This window comes from Plectropomus leopardus, chromosome 16 (assembly GCF_026936395.1).
Source record: "Plectropomus leopardus strain MGB_pleo_1.0 chromosome 16, ASM2693639v1, whole genome shotgun sequence".
NCBI lineage: Eukaryota > Metazoa > Chordata > Actinopteri > Perciformes > Serranidae > Plectropomus > Plectropomus leopardus.
This window is the reverse complement of record NC_142191.1, coordinates 30,658,136-30,675,373: the sequence shown is the minus strand read 5'-3', so window position 1 is coordinate 30,675,373 and position 17,238 is coordinate 30,658,136. Positions and strand designations below refer to the sequence as shown.

The following is a 17,238-nucleotide window of genomic DNA, read 5'->3' as shown; positions in this document are numbered from 1 at the left end:
ATTCAGCTTCTGTTTGCAACAACAGACATTGCTTCACTCTGGCGCGCTCTAGTGATCACTGACATGTAGTACATCAGCGAGGCACACAAGGCAGCGTTTCTATGGCAACCAGTTGTCAACGAGCTGGCAGCTGCATCGGTACCAATTAACTGTCGTTGAGTTAAATAACTTTGAGTAGAAATGTCTCGAGCTCACGCGGAAAGCGTCATTAAAACCATTATCCGTGAGATAGTGCAGGAGTGTGCGGTGAGAGGACTCTCGGTGTCGGACACTTTGGTGGCTTTCATGGTCAGTAAACCGGTGAAACGGTGCTCACTGCTGTCGGTCGAGCTAACGCTAACTAGCTAGTAACCGGAGCTAACGCTAGCTGGATGCTAATGCGTCACAGTTCAGTCCAGGTCATTTTCACACTGCTTGTGAGGCTTTAATGTAATTCTTTAACTTTCTTAAACTTTCCTCATTCCTCATAGACAGTGTGACAGTCAAAATAGTCTGAAATTTTCTCTCCTTCTTGAACCCAAGAGCTCCAAACACCATGGGCGGATAATAAGACAGTGGGTCCCTGGGTACAGATACGCAGAGGGCCCCACCACCTCATAGAAGCTAGACATAGACACTATACTTTTTGTTGTTTTTGAGTCTGTGGTTGTTTTGCAGTTTTTGTAGTCATTTTGAGTGTCTGTAATATTTTCAGTCCCTGTGTAGTCATTTTGAATGGCGTTTTAGTTAGTTTGTGTGTTTTTGAAGTGGTTTTGGTGTCTCTTTGTAGTTATTTTGAATCTCTGTAGTTGCCTTACACGTCTTTGTAGTTGGTTTTGGTCTCTTTGTAGTCCTTTTGTATCTGTAGTTGTTTGTGTCTCTTCATAGTCATTTTATATCTCTTTATAGGATTTGGTTATGTAGTTATTTTCTGTTTCACTGTTGTCTTTTTGTGTACCTTTGTAGTTATTTTGTCTCTCTGTGGCTATTTTGTATCTCTTTGTAGATGCTTTAAAACTCTTAATAGTCATTTTCTCTTTCTTTGTAATTATTTTATGTCTTTTTGTGGTCTTTCGCATCTCTATTGTCTTTTTGTGTTTCTTGGTTGTCTTTCTGTGACTCTATTGTGTTATTTTGTGTCTCTTTGTGGTCTCTTTTTAGTCATTTTAAGCCTATTCTTGGTTATGTTAATTTGAGTGACATTTTGCAGATGAAGGCGAAGGGCCCTCTAGGCATTTGCTGGTAGGCCCCTCCATTAATCCATCAGTGTATTTGTGTATTCTTTTCTATTAAAATTTCTCTAGGTGAAAGCTGTTGTGCTGGACCCAAGAAATGGCTTTAATGTTGATCGAACACTGACCAAACAAGACATCCAGAAACTAGAAGAGGTGAGTTATTGTATTTGATTTTTGAAAATATGCTACAGCTAATACTTGTGACGTTAATGAGTTTGTTTTCTGAATGACTAAAGCAGGGATTTTAATAATACTGTGTCAATGTCATGTGGTCTTACCCCCATCAGATCAGAAGTTTTTAATTATTAAATTCTCCTCTATATTTTATTAATCCAGTCACCTGTAAATATTAACTGTTAATTTTATTTCCAAACATGATGTTTACAAACGTCGTACTGCTTGATTAAAAAAAATGGTGTTCACAATGTTCATACTGTCCCTTCTTGAATGAAGACCGTGTGAATACTGACCCTCCGACTTAACTTGGCGTGTTTCTAACCTCCATCTGCCATCATTCTTTCAGCTGTGTCTGGATAAACTAATGCAACAGTGCAGCCCATCCCTAGACACAATCAAAATGCAAGTGTATTTTGATATGAATTACACCTCCAGACGTAAGTTTTACTGCATCAAATGACACTCAAACACGTAACATATTAATTCTTTGAAATCTGGATCAACATTACTTTTCTTGAGCTGTGTGGTGGTTTTATTTCTTTTGAAAATATTGGGAAGAAGGCAATGAGCCACTTGGCAAAGGTCCTGCAAATAGCAAGAAATAAGTAAAAAGTGACAGGAAAATTACCTGAAATTTTGCTTAATTAAAAAAGTCTATTATAAATTATGTCACAGAATTTAAAATTGTTATATAATTTAAACAGTTTTAGCACTTTTTTCCAGGTCATTTTCTTGTTTGTTTAATTTATTCAATTTTGCTCATAAATAGGTCATTTTCTTTTACCTTTTTGTTAATTTCTTGCTAGTTTTGGGGTCATTTGTCAAGTTGCTCTTTGCCTTCTTACTATGTTCTTGAAATAAAATAAAGCCAATATCCTGCAGTTTCAAAGGGTTAACACACTTCAGGCGAGCATACTAATTGGCTTAGTGTAGCTAATAATTTGCTGTTTGCTTTCAAATTAATTTTACATTTTCTATTTTTAACTTTGAAAGCACTTCATATTTACATCAAGAATATTTTAGAGAAAAGAATTCAAATTCCCGATAAGATTATGCTATGAATATCATGACTGAGCAGGTGCTTGTGTGTGTGCAGGGGAGTTTCTGGAGGAGATCCGTCAGCTGTTGGAGTCCAGGCTGAGTCCCGTGAGCAGAGAGATCACCGACAGCAGAGTGAAAACACGGGAGGAGTTAGACGCTCTGTACCGAAAAATCGTCACCTACATCCAGCTGCGCTCCAGCATGGGCTCACCCACAGATGTCCCCACCGTGCAAGAGGCTACAGGTAAAGGACAATTCCAACCATTTTAACCTCTTACAAATGATGCTCCAGTGTCTCAGTCAGTTCGAGACATGAGTGTGAACGGTGCCAGCTTAAGGAATAAACCAGTAAACTACAGCTAGCTTTTCTAATATGTTTGAACCCAACTACATGTTATTTTTAATGCAGCAGCTTACACAAAAATCTTTTGGAAGAAGAAGAGTTGATAATTATCAGTGAACTGTGTCCTGATTCTTGATTTCTTGTCCTCTTGTCTCATCCCAGCCGCCCTGCAGAGCGTCTTCCCTCAGACTGAACTGGGAACTTTCATGGTGCTCTTAAAGAGGGACAAGGAGCAGCAGCTCATTGAGCTCTCCATGATCGTCTCAGGGATCCAGCTCTTCAACAAAGCCAGCAAGAAGGGAGGCGAGGACACCGACCTCCATGGACTAAGTACAGTACACTGGGAAAAACATTACCCGCAATGTACCAGCACATTAACATATTAGACAGACGAGGTGCTTTAGCAGAATATTTACATTAACGGGTAACTTAGATATTTTTCAACCTGGGCCCTATTTTCTCCTGGTTTTGTGTCTAAGTGACTAATGGCAATGAAAATTATTTTCTTAGTTTGAGAGCTGCAGATGGCAGCAGGCAAAACAGACTGCAATGTCACGATAGTGGGCAACTGCGTAAGTATGTCCATTTAAAGTGTTTTTTTTTGCCACTGACAGGTTGGCATTGTTATTTTACGTGTCTGACTGCATTGTGGAAAGGAACCTGCAGAGATAGATCTTTTTGTTGGCTGACAGAGAGTAAATATTTGAAGTTTCAAAATATCAGACAGAACTATGTCAAACTATGTCAAACAAGACACCAGTATCATTAACCCTTTCAAAGCTGAGAAAACTGCCTTGATTTCTTTTAAAATCATGAGAAGGAGGCAACAGGTAACTTAAGAAATGACACAAAAAATGGCAAGACATTAGTAAAACATAAATTTACCTGAAAATTAGCACACAAAAAAAAACAAGAAACAGACCTGAAAAAAAGTGCTTAGAAAATTAAAAGTATCCATTTCCTGTAAAATATTAATTCGGTTGAAAAATGATACAGTAAACTAATTTTAAATATGTAATAACGACAAATAGAAATATAGTTTTATGGACATTTTTTTTACTTGCTTTAAAAAAACAAAACAACTACTTATTATTTTCAATATGCAGGACATTTCATGCTAAGTTGCTCATTGCCTTTTTTTTCCATTTTCTTCTGAAAGAAATTAAACCAATTAGCTCAGGTTCAAAGGTTTAAATATTTGTGAAAAGTGCACAAATGCAGCACAAGAAAACTGATGTGGATCCAGGTTTCAAAGGGTTACGTTTGTCTACAATAGAAGAATCCAGTCCATAGAAGTGTTTTGTTTATTCAGCCAAGAGTGTGAACGTTTCATTTTGTGTATTCAACTGCGTTAGACTAGGTTATCTTCCTCACTATGATCATGACTGCAGTTTATCATTATGGTTTTTCTTACATTCTCTCCACAGTGCCTGAAATTCTTAATGAAGCTCTTCCAGTCACCAGTAAAAGCATCGAAAACGAGCTAAGTGTGTCGCAGAGTTTGGCGTTGAAATACACAGCAGTGCTGGAGAGGCTCACGCAGCCTGACAGTCAGCCTGCAGACTGTGATGTGCCCATTGTCCTGCTCAAACAGGCTCTCTACAACGTCAGGCAGCACGAGGTTTTCCTCAAAATGTTACTGGTAAGACAATTATGATTTGTGTCAGTGCGGTATTTTTTATGTAGTGTAAATCTGTCACTATTATAATTTGAAGACATTCTTTTTCAAAGCTTATTATGTGAAAGAAGGCAGGTGAATTCATGTTTGATGTCTGAGTGAAATATGTATGCTAATATGTTTTTACCTTTACCACCAGGCTGATGCGCGTTCATGTGCCAAGCATGTTGAAATCCTGCAGACTGAGCTGTCGTCTCAGCTGAGGCTGCTGAAAGAAACTGTCCAGTCAAAGACGGCTGTACCGACTGCAAAAGTTTTTGTGAGTGTTGCTGCTAAGTTGCTACTTTTAGTTTGTCTTGTTGTATTATCTGCTAAAGAAAAGCCTTTTTGTTTTGCCGCTATGTTGGGTTATCCATCCATCCATCCCATTCTAGTTTGCGCAATATCTCAACGCCTTGAGGGAATTTCTTCAAATTTAGCATAAATGTCCACTTTGACTTAAAAATGAAGTGATCCGATTTTGCCTTGTCACTGTGACCGTGTCTGTCCCTCGCTTGTGAACACGATATCTCAAGAAGGCCTCGAGAATATTTCATCAAATTTAGCACAAACGTTCACTTTGAATGGAAGATGAACTGATTAGAATTGAATGATCAACGGTGAAAGGTCAAGGTCACTGTAACATCATCCTTTGCATTCCCATGACGGTGCTATCTGGAAAACACCTTGAGGAAATTTCTTCAGATTTGGCACAAACGTTCACTTGGACTCAAGAATTAACTAATTTGAGTTTGGTGGTGAAAGGTTAAGGTCACAGTGACCTTACATCTGTCTCCTTCTTGTGAAGTCAATATCTAAAGATGGCCTTGAGAGAACGTCCTCAAATTTGTCACAAATGTTAACAAATGTAAGTGTATAGAGGTACAAGAAATAATCTTTGAAGTTTGTTACTTTTTTTATGCTAAATAACTTTACAAACTTTACCAAGAAGTTCTGTTTTGTCCTTTTTTTTTGTTTGTGTCTTTTTATTAAATAAGAAAACATACTAGTATCACTGTTGCCTTTGTAAATAATTTTACAACATATGCTTTTAATTTATTTTGATCTTATTTTATCTCTTCCTCACTTTAAAGTTGTTGATTGATGAAGGTATGCTGTGTGATATACACCAATTTTAATTCCAATAAAAATTTAAATTAAAAAAAGGCACAAACATCCACTTGGACTCTAGAGTGACCCGATTGTAATTTGGTGGTCAAAGGTCAAGGTCAATGCGACCTCTCAAAACATAAATTTTGTTATACTTAGTGTACAAATTCTTGAGTTAAGAATTTATACACTAAGTATAACAAAATTTAATTCTAATGTCAATGGGATAAAAAGATAAAGTGATGACATTTTATATCCAAAAGGTCAAAGGTCAGCTTCACTGTAACTTCATAATGTTTCGTAAAACACTTATCTGGCTTTAATTCAACATCATAACTCAGGAACAGAAGAGGAGACATTTGGTCAGAGGCTGACACTAATCTTGAAACTGTGCTGATTGTAGAGAACTTTTATTCTCTCAAGAGGAAGATGTGTGTGAAGCATCCATGTTTTTACAGAAATGAATTTAAACTGTAATTGCAACTTGATGCTTATTCTAGGTAAATCTACAGCCCAGTGTTTTATCATTCTCCATTTCGTCTTTCAGCCGCTGTTTAAGTCCCTGTCTAAGGCATGGTGTGGACTTCAGGATGAGGCGGAGCTGCTGAACGTCCTCGGTAACATCATGCACAATCTGCAGCCCTTCGTTGCCTCTCAGGCCAAGATTTTTTCGGAGGCTTATTTGGATGGCCTGCTGGAGGCCTCAGAGGTGAAGACAGACCAGCAGAGGATGACTGAGTCCTCAGGTACGGCTGATGTCACCACAGTTGTATTCCGTGTCCCACAAGTCCTTAAAACTGGGCTCCACGGAGAGAAAAAGAGTTTAAATGTAGTTGTTGTTCTTATTGTTCCCTTCAGGTGAGCGTATAGTTCCAGCTGAGATGAAGACTCAGGAGTGGCTCCTGCCTGAAACAACAGCCAGTTTTAATGAGCTGCCGCTCCAGTATGATGGAGTCTGTGGCTACATGCTTGTCAGCAGAGATGGGCTTCTGCTTCCAGGTACTGTTCTTACAATACACCAGTGTGATATCAGAAGAGGCATATAGGTAAAGGCCTATGCAAGGTGTAACCAAACTGTGTAGGACAAAAATGTGCTATCATAGCCTTTTTCCTTGCTGCATCCCACTGCCTCCCTGATCTCCAACCATCCATTTTTTTACTGCGTATATGGACCGAATCACCATGATGTCGTGCTAACAACAGAAGTTGCTTCCAGATAGAAAACTGGCTAGTGTTTTGAATTGCTGAGATATGTAAATTTGACATACGAATTTCTATCAGTTGTCATTCTCAGTCATAACGCTAACATAAAAAGATATAGAGTTAAACACGGTGGTATGAGCTAACTGACATTTATGTTGTGCTTATTTTATTAACTGTGTTGCTTTGATAACATCTTTGAATAACTAACTTCTCCTCTATATTTATCATAAGACGGGTGTCCATTAACCTTCAGCTGCACAAACTGATTTAGAAATAAAGCTGCTTATGTTTTGAACATCCATCGCCAGGCTTCTGGGAATCTTATGACCAGAGGAGGAAGTCGCTTAACATCACTCAATGGAAACACAGTCATCTCGCAAATATGTTTTATCTACATTTATAATAAATTATATATCACTTAAGTTTTGCACAAATCTGAAATGGAATATGATGAGCATCCTTAATCTAGCCGGCTGTGTCTGAAGTCCATTCAGTTTGGAATATTTGTCACTTCTGTTGCAGGTAATCCACACATTGGAGTCCTCAAACACCAGGAGAAGCTCTATGTTTTTAGCTCCAAAGAAGCCGCCTTAACATTTGCGTCAAGTCCAGACGACTTCATCACAGAGGTGGCAGAGAAAGCCAAGCAGTCCCCAGAACTCATCCAGCTGCTCAAACTCCACCAGCAGTTCTCCTGCGTCAGTCCTTACCCAGAGGTCAGCACACAGAGCCACAGCTTTAACACACAAATGCACTACAAAAAATGTAGTGCAGAATACATTTTATCAAAGCTACCTCATGTTGGATTTATCATTTTTATTGATGTATTTCTATTATTTATGACCACATCTGGTGGTACAAGTAGTATGGAGCAGCATATCCTTGCATGACACTATCTGCCCAGAAACTTTTTTCCTTCACATCCTGTGGGAGTTTATTCCCAAATTTGTTGTGGCCTTGTGGTTTTGCAGATGCAGCCAGGAGAGAGTTTACTGGTGAAGCCCATCACAAAGTGTGAGAGCGGCACACAGACAGACCTCCACCCAGTGGAGACAAACATCGTCAAGTCGTATGAGTGGAATGAGTGGGAGCTGCGGAGAAAAGCCATCAAACTGGTGAGCCAGAATTCATTACATGCAATTTTGTGTTATGTGAAAGAATCCTACTTTTTTTCAGCCTTCCCTAACATAAAACATCAGGCCAGAACTGCATTTATTATATTGAGAAATAGTCAATATAATATAATAAAAATAGATTCGGATAGAATAACAGTGTAATCAAAATACTGAAATGCATTATGTAAAAACATCTGTATAAAATTAAAGTGGGTTTTTGCTAAGTTTTTAGTAAAGAAATTTGATCGTCACAAATGTCAGCTTTGCAGTTACACAGGGTTACAAAGGGTTAAAAGTAAATGAAACAATATCTTTTGAATGTGATAATTGTAGGCGGATCTGCGGACCAAAGCAACGCGCTCCATGCAGACTGATCTGAGCCACATGAGACGGGAAAATGCCACCCAGACGTGGCTGCCCAAGGACGCCGCCTGTCAGAGCAAGAGAGACGGTGAGAGCAACGTGCCCAAACCTCAGACCTACCTGGCTGGTCTGAGGGGACAAAGAGACGGACACGTGGTCAAAACCAACCTGACCAGGTCTGTGGATGATTAATCAAAGTGTCCAAAAGAAAAGGAAACATTTGTTGTTGAGTAAAGAAAAAAATATCTAAGCATATTATTGCTTTTATTTGTTTTGCATCTGGGTTGATAAATGAGGACTTCAGACAAAAACTTTCTAAAAGACAATAGCAGGGCCAGATAATGCAGTTTAACCCTTTGAAACCTGGAGCAACATCACTCTTTTGTGCTGCTTTTGGACGCCTCTCATATACTTAAGCCTTTGAACTCTGAGCAAATTGGTTTTATTTCTGTCAGAAACATGGGAAAAGGGCAATGGGCAACTCTGTAAGAAATATTCAACAAACTGCAAGAAATAAGTAGAAGAAGTAGTATGTCAAATAAGTAGATTTAGAGAATTAGTTTTATAAAAAAAAAAAAAAGGGAAAATCTTCTAGACAAAAAAGAAAAAAAAATATTAAAAAATCTTTTAAAAAAACAGGGAAAAAACTGTATGTATAATTATCATAATTACATATTTAAAAAAATAATTACTGAATTATTTTGTTTTTCAAGTCTTTTATGCCTTTGCATTTTCTGTCTTTTTGTCTTTCTCTCTTTTCTTTCTTTTTAAATACATTTTACTAAATTCTTGCTAATTTTTGGGTCATTTCTTCTTTTGCCCATTACCGTCTTCCCCATGTTTTGGAAACAAACCCAGACAATTTGTTCAGGTTTCAAGATGTTAAAGCATGCATTTCTTCATTTTTATACAGTATGTATGTATTACTATGGCTTTCAGAGCTGTTTTAAAATAGCTGTTTAAAATGCATGCACATTAACAGGTTAGTAAGCTTTACGTGGGTTATAAGACATTATAAGGGCAAAACCACAGGCTGTAAAATGAATGGACATAGCCATTGTGATATCACCCACTGGTTTGTGAACTGTTGTTTTGAAGCATTGATTTCACAATTTTGGCCATGGCCAACTTGGTTTATTGGAGCCAGAAGTGACCATATTTGGACAATAGGGTGGAGCTGTGGAGGAGTGAGGCATGGATCTTACTCATAGAGCAGCGACTCACACAGTCTGTCACTCAAAGCGACCCCTCCCTTAAATATCACTTTAAGCCATAATAAATATAAACGAGTAAGTTACATAAAAACTCAGCCCCTGGTACAGTTGTGTATTTTGAAATTAATTATAGAAACCATTTTTTTTGCATCAGGCTGTAAAAATGTTTATTTCTGCTGTAAAGTTGGGGATTGACTCGCTCTCGGAGCCGGTCTCTGGTGGCCATCAGTGGAACTTCTCAGAAACAAATGCTGTTTAAACTCTGTGTGTGTGTGTGTGTGTGTGTGTGTGTGTGTGTGTGTGTGTGTGTGTGTGTGTGTGTGTGTGTGTGTGTGTGTGTGTGTGTGTGTGTGTGTGTGTGTGTGTGTGTGTGTGTGTGTGGCTATTTTGAAACTAGACAAATTTAGCCCTGTTGCTGGGTTCACAGTTGACAGTTGTAACTTGAGAGTAAGACTAAAGGAAGTCGGTGATGAAAGCAGACATACAGGTACACTGTGAGCAGCAAAGTTAATGATTAAGGAGCAATAAAACTTAAAGTGAGCACGATGTCTGCGGGAGCAGAGCTGCTGCTGGAGCTCAAACACAGAGCTGTCTTCAGTATCGACGAAGCGGCAGCAAAGCTGCACAGTCTCAGTCGGGACATATGGAGCTGTCCGGAGCTGGCCTATCAGGAGACCGAGTCTCACGACAGACTGGTGGCGTTTTTCAGTCAGGAAGGAGGCTGGAAGGTGGACGCTCACTACAAACTGGAGACTGCGTTTCGAGCCACTTGGGGAGGTGGAGACAGCGAGCGGGCAGACGTGGTCAACGTGGGTTTCCTGTGCGAGTACGACGCCCTGCCGGGGATTGGACACGCGTGTGGACACAACCTGATAGCTGAGGTTGGAGCTGCTGCGGCTCTGGGGCTCAAAGCTGTGCTGGAAAACACGCAGGACAAGCTTCCTGTCCGCGTGCAGGTAGGACTACACACCTGACCGCTGCAGTAGGGGAGGACGGGGCCGGTTGTACCGGTCAACACAGCGCGGTCCTAATGTTCAATCACTGGGTCTCATTCGTGAAACGTGCGCAGAACGAATTTGTGTCTAAAGAGTTAGCAGAAGAAAACTTAACTGTGTTGTGGCATTCATTAATATGTTAGTGGCTCCGATATTTTCACAAGTCGGCCTACTAATAAAAGCTACACCTGCCTCTGAATGCTCATAGTGCTTGTGTGAATAAGGAATGCACATATATATTATTAGTCATCATTGGAAATTATGATTTTAATTTGTATGGTGCTCTATTATGTTTACAATATGCAGATGCCCTTAAAACATATAAGTTAAACATGTCAAAAGAGTAGAAATACAACACATTCGGCTGAATTAGTTGGCAATGAGCAGATTCTGAAACAGAGGAATGGCGTAGATCCTTCTTGGATGTTCAGAATTTCAAAAGAGATAACTAATGACACACAAGCAGCAGCTTTTGTTCATAGTTGATGTCAAATTTTTAACAGTTTTCTTTATTTTTGAAGTCTTGTAGTGTGCTTTGTTTGGGCAGGTAAGATCACTGTAGCAATAATCACCTGAAGTTATGATTCTCTTATTGAGAAGCAGAACAGGTTCAGGACACAATGTTCACTGGGATCTGGGCCAAAAGTCAAAGCATTATGGGTAATTACAGTGCAATCCATGTTGTAAAAATTGCGCTACAGTAACAGTAACACTGTTTAAAGTGCTGACTGCTTTAATTTGAGGCTGTTTATTTAGATGGACATTCATGTTTATGCTTCTGCATAAATATTCTGGAGACAGTATGTGTTGCATACCATTCTCAAGAACATGATATCTCAAGAAAGTCTTGAAAAGATTTTTCACATTGGCACAAACATTCACTTGGACTCAGTGATGAATAGATAAGATTTTGGTACTCACAGATCAAAGGTCACAGTCAGTATGATCTCGCATCTGTCTCACTCTGATGAACATGACATCTCATGAATGCCTAATAGGAATTTCTTCAAATTTTGCAAAAATGTCCGTGTGGACTCAACAGTTTACTGAGTAGAGTTTGGTGCTCAAAGGTCACGGTCAGTTTGACTTTGTCTCATTCTTATGAACACAATATCTCCAGAACACCTTGAGGAAATTTCTCCAATTTTGGTAAAAAATGTTCACTTGGACTCAACAATAAAAAGGTTAGATTTGGTGTTAAAAGTTCACTGTGACCCCACAAAACATGTTTTTGGCCATAACTCAAGAACTCATGTTAATTATGACAAAATTTCACACAAATGTTTAATAGGATATAACGATACTGTCATGACATTTCATATCCAAAATGTCAAAAGTCAACTCCACTTTGACATCTCAATGTTTTGCAAAAACAGCTTTTCCGGCCATAACTGAATGACATTTGGTTGGGTGCTGAATCTGTGACACTAATCTTGGGTGCCCACCTTGAAACTGCCGTCAGGGGAAGACTTGCCTAATGCACCACATGTGCTAGACCCACTTGTGCAGTCACTGATATCTATTCATTTTTGTACTGTATAAAAATCAACTTGTGACTTGAAACTTGTGTTAATGCACTGATGTGAAGAGTTTACCTGTTTATTACAGTTGTGTCATTTGGACATATTCAGTGCTGGCTGCTGAAAAGTATACCTGACGTGTTAATAAAACAAACAAACACTAAGCAAATATGGACATTGTGCAAATTTTCCTGCAGTGGAAGTGTAGCTGTGCTGCAACTATGTCTCTTGCTCGACTTATAGTCTCTCCACAGGTGACGGTGCTGGGGACACCAGCCGAGGAGGATGGTGGAGGGAAAATAGACATGATCAGGGAGGGAGCATTTGAAGGCCTGGATGTGGTGTTTATGGCTCACCCATCAAAGGAGGACGCCACATACCTGCCCTGTGTGGCTGAGCATGAGTGTGTTTTTTTTTTATTCTTAGTTCAAACCCAGCTAAAAAGTTTTGATTCTAAGAAGAGAACATATGCAACCACTGAATGTTTTAGTGACATTTTCAGTGGCAAGTTTTCTTTATGTTCCGAGAATGTTCTACTTAAACTTCAGACATTCTTTATAAACATCAAAAAAGTGTTTTATTGTTAATATATCACACACACACACACACACACACACACACACACACACATATATATATATATATATATATATAAATATATTTTCATCATAAAAAAAGGTCTGTAACAGTCCTCAAAAGTGTTATCTGAATGTTGCTTTGTTCTCATGTAACTTTGTGGAAACTTCAAAGTTACATTTAACCCTACAGGAACCTTACTTGAAATGATAAACATTCTTAAAACGTTGTTTGAACATTAGATTAAAATGTTTTCCTTAAAACTTTATTGCAGCTTGGAGGTAACATTAGCCAATGTTGTGGGAATGTTCACTGCTAGCTGGGAATGTCCTGTATAGATGATTTATTAGTGCTTGTTGTGTATGCTGCACACACCGCGTTCTTTACTGGGGGCCTGGTAATGTCTCACAGTGGACTGGCCTTTAACTTTTACCTGCGGTGAGTGACGTGTGCTTTGCGTTGTGTTTTTCAGTGTAACTATCAAGTATCGAGGTAAGGCGTGTCATGCCTCAGCGTACCCCTGGGAGGGAGTAAACGCGCTGGATGCAGCCGTGCTGTGCTACAACAACCTGTCTGCGCTCAGACAGCAGATGAAGCCAGACTGGAGAGTTCACGGTGAGCAGCGGATGAAGCTCCGTGCTCGTGTGTGGCTCTGAGGAGTTCAGGCCGCTCTGACTGCGTCGTGTTGTGTTGTTTAGGGATCATAAAGCGCGGTGGAGAGAAACCAAACATCATCCCTGCCTACACTGAGCTGGAGTACTACCTGAGGGCCCCCTCACGGGCTGAGCTGTCCGTCCTCAAGGCAAAAGCTGACATGTGTTTCAGATCAGCTGCTGTGGCCACTGGCTGTCAGGTAATATGACATACTTTTATTAACAAGAGACAGGGTCTGACGGTCATGGAAAACCTGGAAAAGTCATGGAATTTTCAAATAGCAATTTCAGGCCTAGAGAGTTTTTGAAAAACTTAATACATCATGAAAGTTTTGGAAAAGACATGGAAATTTGTTTCACAAACCTGTATAATAAATTGTGCGTTCAAGGACCATCAAATTTGAAAATTCAACTATTATTTCTGTTTTTATGGATTATGACTTGATATATGGTGGCTTGGAAGGCATGTTTTCTTTTCAAGACATTTTTAAAGAAAAGAAATCGCCTAATTGAAAAACAAACAAAAAACAAAAGCCAATTTTTTTCTTTCAAAATTGCAAAAAATGCAAAAATGTCCAAATAAATATAATTATTTTTTAAAAAAACCAATTTTTTTGTTTCAATATCAGCAAAAAAAAAATCTCCATAAGTTATGTCATTATTTTATCACCTTACTTTCCTGACCACTGGCTGTCAGGTAATTTGACATAATGTGAACCTAAAACTGCAGCTAAGCTCATGGCTTTAAAAACAAATAAAAAATAAGACTTTTTTTGAAGGTTTTAGTTCTATTTAAAGTCATGTAGCTTCATATGTCTTTCAGGTTGAAATAGAGTTTACAAGAAATCAATTTGACAACATGCTGCGCATCGCTGCACTGGAGGATCTGTACGAGACGAACGGCAAGGCTCTGGGGGTAGACTTCACCACAGATGAAGACGTGCTTAAGAATGAATCTGGTATGTGTTCATCCTCTGTGTCCAATGACACCTCTGCGTATCAGGCTGCCCTAACAGTTGCCATCCGCCGTCACTTCATAATGTGGCCAGACAAACTGTCATGTCTGCATGGTACGCCAGAGGATGCAGTCAGATTGAAACTCCTCTAGTAACAACAGAATATAGGGTAGGTGGGAATAGTGATGGATGGGTCTAACAAATACTGGACTTTCATGTGAGAGTCCAGTGTTCACTTTCCGTCTGAATGGGATATTTTTTCTACACCTTCATGTGCCTCTTTCCCCTTATCCAAACCATTTGTGCCAGCTCGTTCTTTTGTTGACATCCCGGCATTGGTTGCCAGGTGCTTTGGTTGCCTAAACATAACCTTGTGCAGCATAATCCCACCATGTACTTGTACTGAAATCAGGGTAGCAGCATCTTGGAACATAAAGAGCAGATGAAAAGGATACCTAGAGTGTAATATATAGATGCGGAAGTCCACTTAAAAGTGGCAATATGTGACGATTTGTAATGAGAACGTGTTGGTTTGAAAGGGGTTGATGCCCAGTGTCACGTCCAAATATGGAATATTGAAATGTCTGGAGCAGCTTATGCCACCTTGCTTATTTACCTTTTTTCCAGACTTTTCCGCTGGCTGCGTACTTGTTCTACCTTACAAATCTAGCTTCCCTCTTTCATTCCTTCAGCCACTTTTTTTCTTTTTTTCAATGTTGCCTTTGCAATAAATCCACATATCCCAAAACTTTCATAATATTTGAAAGTTGGTGCGCTTCTTCTTCTGGGGCATGCGTCTCTAAACCTGTTCCGCAAACTGTTTACTGGTTGGTTTGTGAACAACACACAGAGCTGACCAACTTTGTCTTATAGATAAATGTAAAATGACCACAACCTCTTAACACCACATTACATGGCAGTTTGGCACATAACATGTGCAATGCTGATGGAAAGTCAATTACGATCCTTTGTTGTGGTGAAAACAGGAATTCTCATCATGGAATGGGTTATGGTTAATATTAAGACCCCACAGGTATTGTAAAGAATGGAAAACTCAAACAAACACAGGACTTTCACCCAGGAGACTGTTTGTGTCCTGTGTGAAGTAAAAAGTGAGTATAAGTTAACATTTACTTCTTTTAACTTTACATACTTGCATCACCTTACGTGACAAACTTATGTCATTCTACATATCTCTCTCTAGCTTTCTCCACATAAAAACTATCACGCTGTTGTTTTTTTTTTTCTAAAGTGGTTTTAAATTTAAAAGAAAACAGGACATTTTTCTAAACCAAAATAGTTTGGCTGGCTCAGCCTATGTAATTCAACACATTACATGAGTAGAGTTTGTGGCCATTTCATGTATTTCTGTCCGGAGCCCCCCCCCAAAAGAGATTGAACAGAGATGAATACTCTGAATGATGTCCATATAATGCTCTGCTCCTTTCACCTGATTATATCCCATGTCTTCATTCCAAAATGCTTAATTTGTAAGAGGGCCTTATTGAGAATGTGCAAATAGAATATGCATAAAATGTATAAAATTCTTGATTTTGTTAACCACCTCAGTCTCCTCTCTGTTTTCAGGCTCCACAGACTTTGGCAATGTATCGTTTGTGGTTCCTGGTATCCATCCATACTTCTACATTGGTTCTAATGCTTTGAACCACACTGAGGAATACACTGTTGCTGCTGGTATGTTACATGTGGCTATGACAATATTAAAAAATGCTGAAATATTGCCATGTTGCAGTTTGTTAGTTTGAAAAGTATCAGTGTGTAACGTGTGCTGATACATGCATGCCTGACAGTGTGATTGTGGTTTTGTCTCAGGTGATGACAGAGCTCAGGTCTTCACCCTGAGGACGGCTAAGGCTCTGGTGATGACGGCCCTGGATGTGCTGCTGCGTCCAGAGCTGCTGCAGAGGGTGAAGCAGGAGTTCACTGAGGCCACGCTGAAGGAGGACAGGAGGCTGACGGGAGAACACACAGAGCAGTCTGCAAAACACTGAGGGTCCTCCCTGAACACTGATTTATTACAAGTATTTACAACTATTATTTATTTATTTTATTTTTTGCCATCACATTGGCCTTTTGTCTGTTTCATGGAATGGGCCTCAATACACAAATTATTTACAATTACCTACAATGATTTTGTTATAAAACGTATTAATCTCCAAATTTTAATGTATTTTGTTTAATCTTATTCATCCATTTATTCGTTGTGTGTTATTATTGCTGTTGTTTATTTTTCATATTTTTCTAAGGTCTTTTCATTGGCAGTGATTGATAGGTTTGTATTGTTTTTGTTCCTCCAAAAAATTTAGATCAGAAGGTCAAATAAAGTTCTTGGTGGAAAACAAATGTTCCTCAGACTTTTCTTTATGAATATGATAAAGTTTTCTAAAAGTCTCCCAAACAAGCAAAGCAGCAACTCTTTTGAAAGATACTTTATTTCTTAACAATAATATATGTCAAATAAACAAGTGATGTTTACTGCTTTTTACTTAATACAGTTCCTGCTATAATCTCATACTTTTTAGGGACTGTGCGTTATGGATCAGAGTAGAGGTGTGGCTGCAGTGTAACAATCATAACACTCTCTGGAGTTAAAATTTTCTTTGAGCATCCCTCCACTATAAATCAGTCTATTCCACAGTGTGCTGGCTGTGATAAATGTTGTGATACTACAGATTCACTACTGATTACTACAGAAACATGCTTTTTGAACCCACTTGTGTGATTTGGGGTTCTGTGGGTAATTTAAAAAAAAACAATTTAAAGTTGTATATTCCTCCCGGAGCTAAATAAAAAACTACAGCCTATCTGCCTCCCTAGTGCTTAAAATTATTTTAAGTGTCTCCCCCATTTTGCAGCACCCCTCCACTCTCATAAATAACGAACAGTCCCTAAAATGTTACTAAAACATTCATGAGTTGCATTATACCGCTCTCAGACGGTTTTTACAACCAACAATTGCTATCTGGGCTTGTGCTTAAAGATTGTTCACTCATTTAGTCTGTAAACGGAGCCTGATCAATAAAGTTTTTCACAATGTAAATAAAAAAAAAATAGTCACATGTTTTCGACTCCGCTGTATG

At 38.9% G+C, this 17,238-nt stretch overlaps 2 protein-coding genes across 2 annotated transcripts; both read left to right on the top strand.

The window, feature by feature from the left end:
• Window positions 1-101: 101 nt before the first annotated feature.
• cfap206 (cilia and flagella associated protein 206) lies at window positions 102-8,810 on the top strand. The gene is made up of 12 exons (XM_042503880.2): window positions 102-288; window positions 1,284-1,367; window positions 1,738-1,828; window positions 2,488-2,676; window positions 2,938-3,105; window positions 4,203-4,417; window positions 4,593-4,712; window positions 6,090-6,288; window positions 6,401-6,541; window positions 7,268-7,461; window positions 7,717-7,860; window positions 8,194-8,810. The coding sequence occupies exons 1-12, from the start codon at window positions 181-183 to the stop codon at window positions 8,413-8,415; spliced, it is 1,875 nt and encodes a 624-aa protein (XP_042359814.2). The 5' UTR covers window positions 102-180; the 3' UTR covers window positions 8,416-8,810.
• An 879-nt stretch (window positions 8,811-9,689) lies between these two features.
• On the top strand, window positions 9,690-17,084 carry LOC121955882 (peptidase M20 domain-containing protein 2-like). The gene is made up of 7 exons (XM_042503966.2): window positions 9,690-10,393; window positions 12,207-12,355; window positions 13,001-13,143; window positions 13,227-13,381; window positions 14,005-14,140; window positions 15,725-15,832; window positions 15,971-17,084. The coding sequence occupies exons 1-7, from the start codon at window positions 9,983-9,985 to the stop codon at window positions 16,147-16,149; spliced, it is 1,281 nt and encodes a 426-aa protein (XP_042359900.2). The 5' UTR covers window positions 9,690-9,982; the 3' UTR covers window positions 16,150-17,084.
• Window positions 17,085-17,238: the final 154 nt, after the last annotated feature.